Raw genomic sequence first — 14,781 nt, 5'->3', positions numbered from 1 at the left:
CAAAAAAAAAAAAAAGTTCCTATTTCGGGCTGAAATGTCTTGTCAGGTTTTCGTGAGATTCACCTGCAGAGGAATAAACCGGAAGGTTGAACGCACTTACAGCTCAGTTCGATCCGAATGAAGTCTTTGATCCCTAGGTTCTCCAGAAACACTCCCGATGAAGAGCTGGTCTTAAACAGGAAGGAGATGTCTGCGCTCAGCTCCCCGTGGAACGTGGGAAAGTGCAGGTACGACGTCTCCTTGTTGAAGTAGGCAGCGTTCCAGAAGTTATCTGGAAAAGACATTTACAGCAGCATGGAACAGCGTTGTGGTTTTCATTAAGCACATGAAATGCCAATCCAGAGCTGATATACCGCCGGAGGGTTTGACAGGTTGACAGAGTAAGCGCTCACAGTGTGATTAGTGCGGTACTTACTGTCACCGTAACACTGCAGGGGTCCCACTCTGTAGGCCGCTTCTGAACCAGATCTGTTGATGTCACCCACAGTCAGCGCTCGCACCGGCAAATGCTCTTTATGGGACAGCAGCCCGGAGTCATTTGACCTGCCAAAGAAATCTAATCAAATCATCTATTATTTATCTATTTATTTATTTAATTTTTTTTGCATTGCAAGTGCATTTCCATTTCCAATAATGCAGAAAAAACCTAAGGTAAAAAGAGAAGCAAAACTGTAAAACTTAATTTGTTTATTGCATAATTATGGCATTTATTGTTTCAATTTTTTTATATTTTAATTAAAAACATAACAGTACTTCTGGGTCAGGTATGAAATATTTAATACATAAACATAACTCAATATCTTTAGCTTTTTTTGTTTTTGCTATGCATTGCATTGTAAGAACATTTTCCAAAAAAGCAAAGTTAAAAAGAGATCCAAAATTGTAAAACCTAATTTGTTTATTGCATCAGGATGGCATCTTAATAAATTCCTTTTATTTTTGGTCTTTTGATGATATTGCAACTTACTTTTTTTTCATCACATTTTCCAATTTCCACAATGCAGAATAAATAATGTAAAAACAATGACTTAAAAGAGTGATCATTTCAGCTAAACAGCCATTTTTGCCAATTGGTGTAGATTAAAATTGTACCTACTGTAGTAACAAAAAAAGTAAAACCTATTACCAAACATCAGTATTCACCTATATATAAGTATATAAGGTTTATACACACACCAAACTGTATTTTCTATCGCCCTACACCTAAACCTATCCCTCACAGAAAACTTTCTGCATTTTTACAATCTCAAAAAAACTAATTCTGTATGTTTTATAAGCTTTTGTACCCATAGGGACCTCGATTTAGGTCCCCACGGTCACACAAGTCCCCATGAGTCGGTGTGTATTCAGGTAGAAGTGTACCAGTGTAGAAAAACTTGTACACACACCCACATACATAAAAATATATAAATATATAGTTTAATATGTGGAAAGTGCATTGCTGAAACTGTGAACATTTTATAACACAAATGAATAGTCGAATCAGAGATTTGAATCAGTTCATTAAATCAGATTCATTTGATTAAGCTGATTCTGAGAAATGAATCAAATTTACCAGCTCTAATGCTGTTTTTGCACCTGAAGTTTAAATGAGACTGATTCATACTGTTTGAAAAACATAAACATCTCAATGCATTAGTTATATGAATTTAAAGGGTATAAATGTCTGGTATAAATGCTACAATGCACAAAAACATCCCAATGTTCCTGAAAGTAGGCCTCATTTTATTTAAATCAGCATATTGTCTTATTCTGATGTGGTTTGAGGTTGTAATATGAGCCGGACGTGTTGCTGACATGTGAGTGTGTCGCACCACTCTTTGCTGTCGGCGTCACAGTTGCAGAAGTGTTCGGGATGCACACAGTTGTCCTGCAGGCCGCAGGCGCACTGCTGACTGCCCGGCACCGCGCCGCCCCAGTACATGTGCGCCTCACCCGACCGGCCCACCCACCAGCTGAACGGAGCGCCGTCTGCAACAACAACACAAACACACAGCGGCGATCATGAGTCTGACGCTACACAATCACACTGAGACACCGAAAAACATGACAGGAAGCACACCCAGATTAACTGTTTGTGAGTTTTCTGTCATTTTTCAATGACCAATTTCGTCTCAGATGTTTCTTCTACAGTTTTGCAAAAGAAAAAAAACACCAATCAATCAATTGTTCGGATCATTTGACCCTGAATTTGATGAGAAATGTTTGAGAGCTCTGAGTTCTGGTAGCGGACTTTGGGATCTTGGCATTTTAATGTATATTAAAATAGAAAAATGTTATTTTACATTGTAATAATATTTCACAATATTACATTTTTCCCTGTATTTTTGATCAAATAAATCCAGCCTTGATGAGCAGAAGAAACTCCTTTAAAAACATTAAAAATCGTTCTGATCCCAAACTTTTGAACGGTAGTGTATGAGCACAATTTAAGTCATTTTGAGATGATGTGTGAGTTGACTGAGGTCTTTTTCTCATGAGAAACACCTGAGAAGCAGAAAATATCTCTGTTTGCTCTACTTTACATCTCATTGCTGTTTGAGAGAAAGCATTTAGATGTTAAAGAGATCTCGTCAGTCTCGCATGCATCAGTCCAAGTTTAATCGTGATGAGCATGCTATTTTCATTAATGTTTATCTGACATTTCCAACATTTCTTATTTACGCCCAACACCGTGTTCTCCCTGTCTCATCAAGAACTCTGATAATGTGACAACTAATGGACGTAATTACCATTTGTGCGGATGTTTCATGTTTATTTGAGAGACTAGAGACCCGTTATAACCCTGCGTTAGACACCGAACCAAACCGCCCATGACAAACCCACACAAACAAACATGATAAGAGCTCTTCAAAGGTGCAAATGCACATGAATAATCTACCCTAAAGGTGACTTTCAATTAATTTAATGCAGAAAAAAAAAGCAGGGAAATAACTGAAATGTCCGTAACAAAGAGCATAACAATCAGTTTGAGTCGTTTGCTTAGGCGTCATGCTTTTGCAGATGGAGCGAGGTTTTAATAAGCCTGACCTTTCATAGGGAGGGGGCGATCGATATTCCTAATAAAAAGGGCTTACCTGGTGTGTTCAAGAGCCGTGACTTTTTGCAGTGGTAGGAGAGCTCCTGCTCGCAGTACTCCGCCTGGGTAATTATCGCCTGGATCTGCTCCACGTCGGCGGAATAGTTAAAGTGGGCTAAATGCTGATTTATCCCGGAGGACACTTTTAATTTGGTGAGCTCCGTGTTATTATGTTGGATCACCATCCATGCTTTATCTGCAGGGAAAAGAGGGATTCGACCGATGAAAATGCTAAAATGACACACGTGCACAATGTTTTAGCTCAGAGCTCCGTCGATTTCATGTTGTGCAACAGTCACGTGACCTTTAAAAGGTCACAGGATGCTCATTAAAAAACCTAAAGCATGCGATATATACTAAACAATCATAAACACAGGCTCTTGGGTTCGAAGAATGTTTATTAAGAGCCATTCTGGGCTGAATTGGGTTCTTGAGTTGCTTTAGAGATTATTGATGTTTCATTTTAGGTTCTTCATAATGGTTTTACTCTGTTAAAATCATGAAATTACATTTTCAACCCATTTTACTTACTGTATATAGTGTGATGTCAGAAATTGTTAACTCAACAAAATTTATTCATAACTTTTCTTCCTTAACCTTAATGGAAATAAAACCACACACACACACACACACACACACACACAAAAACACACACATTTTAACAATTTATTTAAGTCCACTTAAGAGAAATAACTTACAAGGACATAAATATTATAGATGCAGTTAGATACATGTACAAAATCATGGACCAATGGCATGCAACAGGTCTTCACAATAAGCATATCACTCAGTTGTTATGGGTATAAATAACAGCGTCTCCGCCATATATGACGGCTGCCTATGATAGAGGACAAAGCACAGTACTTTGCTAGCCGTTTAGCCCTCTTTTTGGGCTCATTATTCAACATGTTCAGAAGAAGGGAAATCCGCATGCTGGTATAAATCCATATCATGTTTGGTACCCCCAGTCCTCCTTCCCAATTCAAAATTCACACACACACACACACACACACACATGCTGTGTTTCCATGTTCACACACACACACACACACACACACACACACACACATATACCTATAACCTAAAACTGAAATAAAAATAAATAAAAAATAAAAAATAAAAATAAATATGTAAACCCCAAAACTAAAAAAACCCTGAAAATATAAAAATAAAAACTAATTCAAAATATTAATACTATAATACTATAATACTGTATACAAAAGTAGGTATTAATAAAATTGACAAAAACACAGCAATAATACTGAAACATAAACTAAAATTAAAATGAAAACTGAAAAAAACAAAAAACGAATTCAATATATTAACAGTATATACCAATAAAAATGGCAAAATTATTAAACCCCAAAACTAAAAAAACCCTGAAAATATAAAAATAAAAACTAATTCAAAATATTAATACTATAATACTATAATACTGTATACAAAAGTAGGTATTAATAAAATTGACAAAAACACAGCAATAATTCTGAAAAATAAACTAAAATTAAAATGAAAACTGAAAAAAAAAAAAAACTAATTCAATATATTAATACTATAACAGTATATACCAATAAAAATGGCAAAATTATTTAATACTATTATTAAAATATATTTAATATTATTAAAATTTAGACTAAAATTAATATGAAAACAAAAAATATATAAATACAAAAACAATATGAAATATTGATAAATACTATAATACTGTCTATAACAGAATATACTAATAATTAAAAAAAACAAATGACAAACACAAAACAGTATTACTAAAACTGAAAATATAAAAATTCAAAAATTCAACTAATTCAAAATAGTAAAAAAATTATATGTCGATTATACTATATACTAATAAATGTAAGTTGTAGGTTTACACCATGTAAACTAAAATGAAAACGATTTTAAAATAAATCTAATTCAAAATATTAATAATACTAAAATAACACTGATGTGAAATAGGATACTGAATGAGAAAATATATATGTAACCATGGGGAATTGACTGGATGAAGAAAAGGAAAGTCATTTTAGAATTGGTTACGAAGAAACTTATTAAGTAAATATTTTTTCTTTAGAATAAAACTGCACTGCTGAATCATGCAAGGTAAGACTAGCAATGTATATTAAGAAAGTCAATAGAGTCCATTTGGATTTCACATTGACTTTAACAAAGAAGAAGTGAGGATCTATCAAAGGTGACATGATGGTTTTCTAAAGAGCCATACAACTTCAAAAGCCTCTTCTGTGGCATCAGGCTGTAAAAGCCTTTTAAAACTTTTTTTGTACAAGTGAACGTTGCACAGACGGCTCAAAAGTTGATCTGTCTGCTTCTTCTAAAGTGTGTTTTTCCTCGAGTGTCACATATGACTTCCTCCGCGGGGTGTGACACGGAGCGTGAAGGATCAAAAGCTGTGGATTAAAGTCCCAATTACGGAGTGTTTCACTTCGGATTCGCTGCGTGAGATTCACCTGACATGTTGCAGTAGATTAGTTGAGGTCTGATGGGGCCGCTTCCATCCACGTCGATGTAGTAAAAGCCAGACGTGTTTCCTTTGTGTTTGTATGCTTCACACGATGCTTCATAAATTGCTGTAAACACAAAAGCAGTAGGTTAGTGTGGAGAGATACTGAGGTGAAGCTGTTTACGTTCAACACTGTGAATAATAACAGTAACATACATAAACGAGTGTGCATTTACAATTTCTGTCTACGCATAAAGTTGAGATCTGTTCGTGCAACGTGTGTGAAAATGCAGCTCACGTAAAAACATCACTTTTTGTTTTCACACCCTGTAAAATGTTTTTACGTGCTGTATGGATGGTCAGATGGTTTTGATTCCAGTACTTGAGATACTTCAAATACTGCCAACAACATTTTCGCCCTATTTTTAGGATTAAAATGTTAAATATTTGTCAGGTGTGTGATATATGAACAAACCCTTCTACAAAAACCTTCAGAATACAGATATGAATAAAACTGTAAATTTTGGTGTACGTAAGTGCTGCTGAAGTGGTGAAAAAACTCATTTTGAGAAAACGGCCTTTAAAAATATATGTAATGTAATCTAAATTTACAGACACAAATAGATAAAATGCAATCAAGTAAACCAAAATAAATAAATGAAAGGGTACTTTGGATGTTTTCTTTCCAGTAATCTGAAAGAAGTCTAGTTATGGACACATAAAATTTCAAAATTGATCAGAAAAAGTACATGAAAACAATGGGTTTGCCTGTAGTGACTTGCATTGATTTATGTAATTATTTGATTACATAATTCATTTCAAAAGAGCAGTATTTATCTGGCACAAAATAATTAGGATAATAGCATCAAAACTAAAATATTAATACACAAATTTACAATAAACACAATTAATTTACTGTATATGACAAAAAACAGCAGTATTTAACTAAAATTTTATTACACTAAAATATTTTGTTTTTATATATTATTATACTAATATAATATATATTTTAAAGGGGTCATATGATGCGATTAAAATTTTTCCTTTCTCTTTGGAGTGTTACAAGCTCTTGGTGCATAAAGAAGATCTGTAAAGTTGCAAAGACTAAAGTCTCAAATCCAAAGAGATATTCTTTATAAAAGTTAAGAGTTAGCCACACCTACCTAAAACGGCTCGTTCTAACACGCCCCCACATATCTACCTCACTATGTGGGAAGATTTGCATAATGCCACCCAAATGTTCACGCAAAGAAAGAAGGCGTAACTTTTATTCGTTATATCGTAACGTATATGTAGTATTGTTGTTGCCGCCACCGTCATGTTTAGAGGAGAAACAATAATGTACAGTATGTGGAAAATAATGTTTTTTTTTAACCTTAAACCGCATAAACACATTTCATTACACCAAATACACAAAATAATGTTCTTTTTAGCAACATCATGTGACCCCTTTAAGTTTTAATTTTTAATTTTTTTGTTGTGTTTTTTTTTGTCATTTTTGTTAATTTTTGTTAGTTGTTTTCATCTGTCAATACAGTTTTGATTAATTTTTATTTCAGTTTTAGTTATTTTAGTACAGGATAAACTAAATGAAAATGAAAAATGTTCTAGCTGACAATAATATTACTGCATGCAACTGAAAGTTGTACTTAAGTTAGCAGTGCCTACTTTGTTATTCTCCAATACTGCTCTGTTAATAAAATACGTCCTGTGTGAGATCTGATCATCACAGTTGTGTTGGGAGATTTTCACTCTGACACTCTCGATGTCATTGGTGTCACACCTGGAAGGAATGATGTGATTGGTTAAGCAGATGTATTGATCTAAATCAATGTTCCAGAACGATCCCTGTCAATCACTGCTGGATCTCGTGTTCATCTGCTAACATTCCTCACCAGACACGAGCCAGTAAAGTGTTTAAATGAGTATGTAGATGCACTTTCTTATCTGTGCTGTTTTGAACTTTTAACGGAAATGTAATTAGTGTGAAGCGACTGTGAAGGCAGGATGTTGACATGGTTTTCTAACTCACTTCATTATGCCACCGATCACATTATATGTTCTAATTGTGTTATACTGGAGTTTGAATTTACTGCAACTTTTTTCTCTTTGGCTCACATTCATTTTCAGAAATTTTAACACAATATATTTTGTAATATTATGCAAGCATTGCATTCAGAGCTAATTTATGAAAATCATACATCGTCCACTTAATTTTGCATGGCATATTTGTGAAATTTAACCTCTCAGTGTATTTGTATTATAAAATGAAGGCAGTGTTTCATCTGAAGTGTGCTGCCATCAATTTTGCACGAGCTCAGGCAAACGAAGCAGCTTTAATTACGACCATCTGCATCTGTTTCGTAGCTCTGAATTCATGATGTAACACAAACAGGGGAAGTTAACTATCTATTAAGGTGCTTAGGGAGAAAATGGATTACTGTAGGTTTCACTTTCAAGGAAAATAATTACAATCCATATGCAATCTGTTTCATATTTCACACACATGAGATTGAAGCGTATTATTTTTATGGACAGATTTGAGATTAAGTGAACTAACAAAGCTTCATAACCAGATCGCAAGCCCAGAAAAGCAATTAAAATTAAAACAAATTAATTATATATATATATATATATATATATATATGATATTTAGGTTTCACGTTCACTTTCATATGAATGATATAAAATACTTTTATAGACAGATTTAAGATTATGAGAAGATTCCTAACAACCTGATCACAAGCCTAGTAATTATAAAAACTATATATATTTAAGTATATAATTTTGTATATGTATTACATATAAAAATAAAAATAAAATATGATATATGTAATTTTAATATGTAATTACTTTTTTTAAATAAATACATATTGTAATTTGTATATATGTTTTTTAACCAGCAGTACTTGTTAAATATTTTATCTGAAAGCATAATCATAATAATAGTAATAATAACAATAACAACAATAATAATAATAATATTTATTTAATATCCATAGATCTATATTTATATGTCTGAGCACCTGGAGAAAACATTACTTCATTTCAATCTCAACTTGGTCAACATCTAAAACCCATAATATCCATACAAATATATATAAATCAGTGAAAGTGCAGATATATTCAGCTATACTGTACTGTAAAAATGTCCTTTGATTTTTAAACCTCAAACGCTCCTCTGACTGACAGCAGTTTTATGTGAGATCTAATTATGTGGCCGCTCTATAAAGTCCCTCTCAATAACGCTCACCCTTTAAAACAGCTCAAGTGTGAACGTCTTTAATGCTGCCGCCATTAAACATTTGAGTGACGTGTGCTTCATTTCAGCCCAAATCTGTTCCACACTCTTTTACGGCACCAAAAACGGGCCTTTTCACGTCACTGAGGACTGTAAATCCATAAGTGTGTAAAGCTGCAGCTAATGAGCGCCTGACCTTGCGTCATGTTTTATATTGTTTCCTTACAGGCCTCATATCATGAGGAATTAAATTTTCTTTGATGTTCTGGAATAAAAGTGCTTAATATGAGATGAAACTCAAAGCTTCCTATACAGCACAAAAGATAGATATTAAAAATAGGCTGCACAATGACATCTGCAAATTTATGATGCAATTAATGATAAACACATCCACACATAATCAAGTATGATGAATACAGAGTATTTCACTTGCATTTGCGACTAAAAATAGATGTGTGCAAACTGTAAAATGTATTCATGCTTTTTGGAAATTTTAGGTATCTTAAAACAGAAGTCTTACTTATCATTTTAGGAGATCTTAAATTTGCTAGTTTCAGAGCAGTTCTCAATCAATTTGTATTACGCATTTATTGCAAACAATTGCTTATGGTCGACTGTTGATTAACTATGACAATGTTTACTTTATGGTGTTTATATTGTAATATGTTGTAGATGGTTGTAAAAGTGCATATTTTATCTCCCTCTTCTGTTTGAATGAGCAGCTGGCATTAGTGAAGCTTAGACATTTAAAAATAAGAGTCTGTGTTTTTCGAGGTCATTTATAATGATTCAGTTTTTTTTTTAAAATTTGTTTAACAGTATCTGTCATGCATTTAATTTAATGTAAACTCTTGTAGCTTCTATATATATATATATGTGACCCTTACGTATTTTGACCCATACAATGTATTTTTGGCTATTGCTACAAATATACCCCAATATTGCTACAAATATATAACATTAGTTAACTACTTTAGAACTAAGAATGAGCAACAGAAAAAAAAAAAAAAAGACAGGACATGGAAAATCATATTTGATGTTTGATCTCAAGGACAATCAGATACAGAGAAGCACAATCATTCAGCATTACACATGCAGCCTTTGTAGACAGTTTGAAAACCTTGCTGTTGGCTTTATCTGATCCTGAAGCGGGAAACAGTGACTTTTAGAGCGGTGCACTTTTAGTGACATATAGGAGGAATTCTGAGAGTATGACAGTTGCATGTAAATTACAGGAATATGGAAGTTTATTTCCACCATGGTAACGGCAACATTTTTGTCTCACAATTCAGACTTTTATTCTTAGACTGTGAGATAAAAAGTTAAAATCAAATGATGTGCAACAGGACACATTAGACTAACAAGACATTATTTGATAGAAGCAATGGCCATCATTGTGTTTTGAAGCATGCAAATCAATATTAAATATGAGTTAATCAAATAATGACTTAAATTTGGATCTGTTTTTCACACAGACCATCACTTCAGAAGAAGTAGATAACAAAAATGTCATTTACATAACTTGTAAAGCACCCTGATGTTAAACGAACATAATCATAATCAAGTTCATTATTATAATCAGAAATCTATTTGTAAATAAAGAAGTCTTAAATATAGAAAAGCAAAAAGCCTGTTTAATTCAGAGAGATGCTGAAAAATAAGCATAAAATTCGCATAAAATAGGCATAAACACTGCAATGGATTTGCAAACTTATGCAAACTGTTAAAGGAGACATATTATGCCCCTTTTTACAATATGTAATATAAGTCTCTGGTGTCCCCAGACTGTGTCTGTAAAGTTTCAGCTCAAAATACCCCACAGATCATTTATTATATCATTTTGAAAATGCCTATTTTGAGTTGATGCAGAAACACGCTGTTTTTCGTGCCTGTCTCTTTAAATGCAAATGAGCTGCTGCTCCCCGCCCCCTTTTCCAGAATAGAGCTGCTCCATTACAGCTTGTACCTGCTAAAAACATCTGTTTTGGTTCTAGTTATCATGTTTATCGTGCTGAAATCATGCGTTTTAAACCATATGAGTTTAAACTTCTGATATACGGTTTTCTAAATGTGCACACATCTGAAGCACACGGACAGAAAGCGGCTGTCACAGCATGTGAGTACTAAACTAAGTTCTCATTCACACACAAGTTTACGTTAAAAACACACACGAGTTACAAAAACAGTTGGTTATGTCTGTGAAGGTAAACTGCTGGGAAATAAATCGCATGTTTATTTTAGATCTGTTTGGCAGCAGCAATATACATTAAATAAATCAATAAATCCACTGCTCTGTTGTCTCCTCTGAGGCTGGGACTCTAAACAGTGTTCTGTGCTCGTCTGTGCAGCCAAACACAGAACAGTTAGCATGCTTTGCTCAAACTTTCATCATGGCATTAGAGCTGGTACACCGTTGTCGCTTGCGAAATCAAATGACGGCGCAGTGGGTGGAAACTTACAGATTAATATTATAATGAGATCCCTTTGCCACGTCACTAGGGGAGCGAAATCTGACGTGCTTGTTTTCTCAGACGCTTGCAGAAAAAGGCTTCCCAAAACAAAGTTACTGGGTTAATCTTTTTCACGTTTCCTTGGTTGGTAGATGCACCAGGGACCTGATTATAGCACTTAAAACCTGGAAAAGTCAGATTTTCATGATATGTCACCTTTAACTAAAAAAGAATCTAATTTTTTATTGAGTTATGTATTTCTACATATAACTGTTTGTCACTGTAAGGTCTTAAACAGAAAGGCACAAAAGCCTGTTTAATTCAGAGGGAGGGTGAAAAATGTTCACACACACGTCACAGAATCTGCAAACTATTAATAATTTACAAAACGAGGGATCATAAAAATTGCATGTTGCTTTTTTTATTTAGTACTGCCCTGAAAAGCTATTAATGAAACTATTAAGCTTTACAGTAATTATTAGCCTTTTGCAGGGTTTATGTAATCTTATATATGTTTTTGGTGCAAAAACCCTCGACTGACACGTCTGAAATAATAGTTAGTGAAATAACAACACCTGATTTGAGAACTCATTCCTGCACAAACGCCGCAGGACGACACACACGCTGAACTTTAATACTGTGTGTTTGAGGTTTCATCACACCATTAACCTCAAGATTGACTTAGCAAACACCACTAATAATCATTTATGCCATGATGCCTTGATTTAGAAGCTATAAAGTTTTGCTGAGAGCAAAGCAAGGTTAACCGAGTGACTCAAAGCAGCCGCTTCGACCACAAAACACCTTCCAATTTCTCTTTGTAAAGCGAATCCTTTCTAGTCATCTCACAATGTCCTTGCCTGAGCCGAAAAACAATTCCCAGCCTTTCCCAACTCTCACGGGATGATCTGCATGCTCGCGTTACCAGCACTCTCTTTACAGTTGACATCTTTCACCAGATTTCCATTTGTGGCCACAATGATGGTCTAAGAGGATCCGTTCAAACGCTCTTTGTGCTTTCGGTGGTCGGGATAGATACACTCTCTGCTCCGGTTTCACGCTTTGTAGCTTTATAATCGGAACAGGATCGAGTGTGTATTTCATTCCGTTCAGAACGACAAACCAAAGGGGAAAAAAAAATTAAACCACACTTTTTGGTTTGCGTACGCCGACAGCATATTGAGAGCCGCTTCTCTTTGTTGGCTCGGATCCCATCAGAGCTTTTCAGGCCGGTCGCAGGGACACAAGCGAACGTCTGCGGTCAGTTTCACACAGAGCCGCGGCACAGCCGGACTCCTCTGTTCTCCTGAAATCTGCCACCGTGAGTAATGATCAGACTGACACACACAGAGACGGAGCGAGAAACACGCAGAAAGGATAAACCCAAGCACGACTTGCCAAACAGTTGTGTTTTCTCTGATGAGACAATCTGAGATGAACATACATCAGTCATAAACAAAAGAAGTAAAGGTCTATAAATGAAATGGGGAAACTAGTCCACTTATGCACACGTGTTCAAAAGTATATGTGTTTTTTGTCTCTTCTGCTCACCAAAGCTGCATTTATTTGATGAGAAATACAGTAAAAGCTGTACAATTGTGAAATATTATTACAATTCAAAATAACTGGTTTCTATGTGAATATATTTTAAAATGTAATTTATTTCTGTGATCAAAGCTGAATTTTCAGCATCATTACTCCAGTCTTCAGTGTCACATGATCTTCAGAAATCATTCTAATATGCTGATCAATAAATATTTTTGATTATTATCAATGTTGAAAACAGTGTCTTTTTTTGGTGAAACCATGCTACACTTTATTTATTTGAAATAGAAATCAACTGTTAACATTATACATGTCTTTACTGACACTTTTGATCAATTCAATGCATCCTCACTGAATAAGAGTTTTAATTTCTTTCTGAATGGTAGTGTAATGTTAGTCAAGGTTTCTTGCGGTGCAAAACATTTTACATGACCGTTTTACTACTTCTCTATGATGCTTAGGAGAGAAACAAGTACACAAATAAAATGTGTTAGAGCAAGCTATTAAATTTTCATGAAAGATTATGAAGACAAACATTATTTTTAGATTAACGTGCAGTGATGAATCTTTCACAACAAGACCATGTCTAAATAAAGTAAACAGGGTCAAATTTCGATCCATGTTGACTTTAAATAAACTTGGACAGATGTTTTTTTTAAGAAATGAGGTCTCGGCTAATGAATATGGGTTGACATCTGGGAATATGATATTCCACTAGCATCTCAGCCTGAAGGACACATCGACTGTGAAACTGGAGACGACATGGAAATATGAGATTTCACTGAAAAACCAAATTCTGTCTCAACCAGACAAAAACAAAACTAGTAGTTTAAGTTAGAAACGTAAACGTAAACAGTTTAAAACTCAAGAAGCCTGCATTCTGTGTTCTGTTTTCTTCGAGAGAAAACCAATCACAATTCAGTAATTTGCATACTGAATTGTGATTGGTTTTCTCATGCAGAAGACAGAAACATGCACGAAAGAAGTCCCAACAGAATTCAAACTGCTACTGTGACATCATCACTGTCAAGTTACATTTTGAAACACGAACATTCTATAAATGTACAACAATGGAAGATTTTCAAACAACGGAATTGAACTATTTCCTGAACAGACAAACCTTCCGTTTATTAAAAAATGTCTTAAATAGTAGCAGTTTAGCAAAAACAGACTAAAATTATGAACGAAACATAGTTTGAAAGGAGTCAGCATGTTTTGTGGTGAAGAAAATCAAGGGAATTTCAATGCGGCACTCGCCTCGTGAACAATAAAATCAAACATAAAACCTCCCTCAGACAGAAAACCGCCTGTGCTGCAGGACAGAACAGAAAATAAATCTATTCAAGCAGAATGTGTGTGAGGACAGCAAGCTCTGAGAACAAATGCGACAACGGCTCTGAGCAGCAGCTTGAGGGCGTCGAAACGCACGAGCCCCGCGCTGCCCTTCCCATCCCTCCACCGATACTCAACCCTCCATGACGGCAGCCAAAGGTCGCGCGGTGTGACCCTAATCACAGAGAGGTGACAACCAACGGCGGCCTGCAGAGCTGAAGTCACCTCCTGAAAGACAAGTGCAGCAGGTGCGGGGGAAACGACACCGCCGCTTGATGTGTTTCTTCAGCCGCAGGGGAAACCTGACAGGAGCTGGAAAGAGACAGACTTGCAGCTCTAGCCTGGGGGTCAAAGGTCAAGCAGAGGAAATTAGGACGGACAGAAGCCAGGCCAATGATGCAACCTTCAGCCGACCTCATCAGCAGAAAACAGCAGGAAGAGAGATGCAAACATGCAATGCTTCAACTCCTCAACATCGAAAGTATGCTAATTTAAAGGATTCGTTTACCTAAAAATGAAAACTTGCTGAACATTCACTCACGCTCAGTTCATCCAAGATGTGGATGAGTTTGTTTCTTCATCAGATTTGGAGAAATGTAGCATTGCATCAGTGTCTCAGCAATGGATGCTCTGCAGTGAATGGGTGCCGTCAGAATGAGAGTCCAAACAGCTGATA

At 35.2% G+C, this 14,781-nt stretch overlaps 1 protein-coding gene across 1 annotated transcript in view; it reads right to left on the bottom strand.

Moving 5' to 3' along the window:
• cntnap3 (contactin associated protein family member 3) overlaps window positions 1-14,781 on the bottom strand; it is a gene marked incomplete at its 5' end in the record, with an annotated part of 97,137 nt that overhangs the window by 27,473 nt on the left and 54,883 nt on the right. The window contains 7 exon segments of the mRNA XM_016544049.1: window positions 101-271; window positions 416-543; window positions 1,815-1,971; window positions 3,078-3,275; window positions 5,545-5,664; window positions 10,948-10,974; window positions 11,125-11,154. Coding sequence (XP_016399535.1) covers window positions 101-271; window positions 416-543; window positions 1,815-1,971; window positions 3,078-3,275; window positions 5,545-5,664; window positions 10,948-10,974; window positions 11,125-11,154 — 831 coding nt within the window.

Source organism: Sinocyclocheilus rhinocerous, unplaced genomic scaffold (genome assembly GCF_001515625.1).
Source record: "Sinocyclocheilus rhinocerous isolate Xijiao unplaced genomic scaffold, SAMN03320098_v1.1 scaffold700, whole genome shotgun sequence".
In the NCBI taxonomy this organism is placed as follows: Eukaryota; Metazoa; Chordata; class Actinopteri; order Cypriniformes; family Cyprinidae; genus Sinocyclocheilus; species Sinocyclocheilus rhinocerous.
Note: the sequence above shows the minus strand (reverse complement) of the source record. Positions and strands in the feature narration are given on the sequence as shown.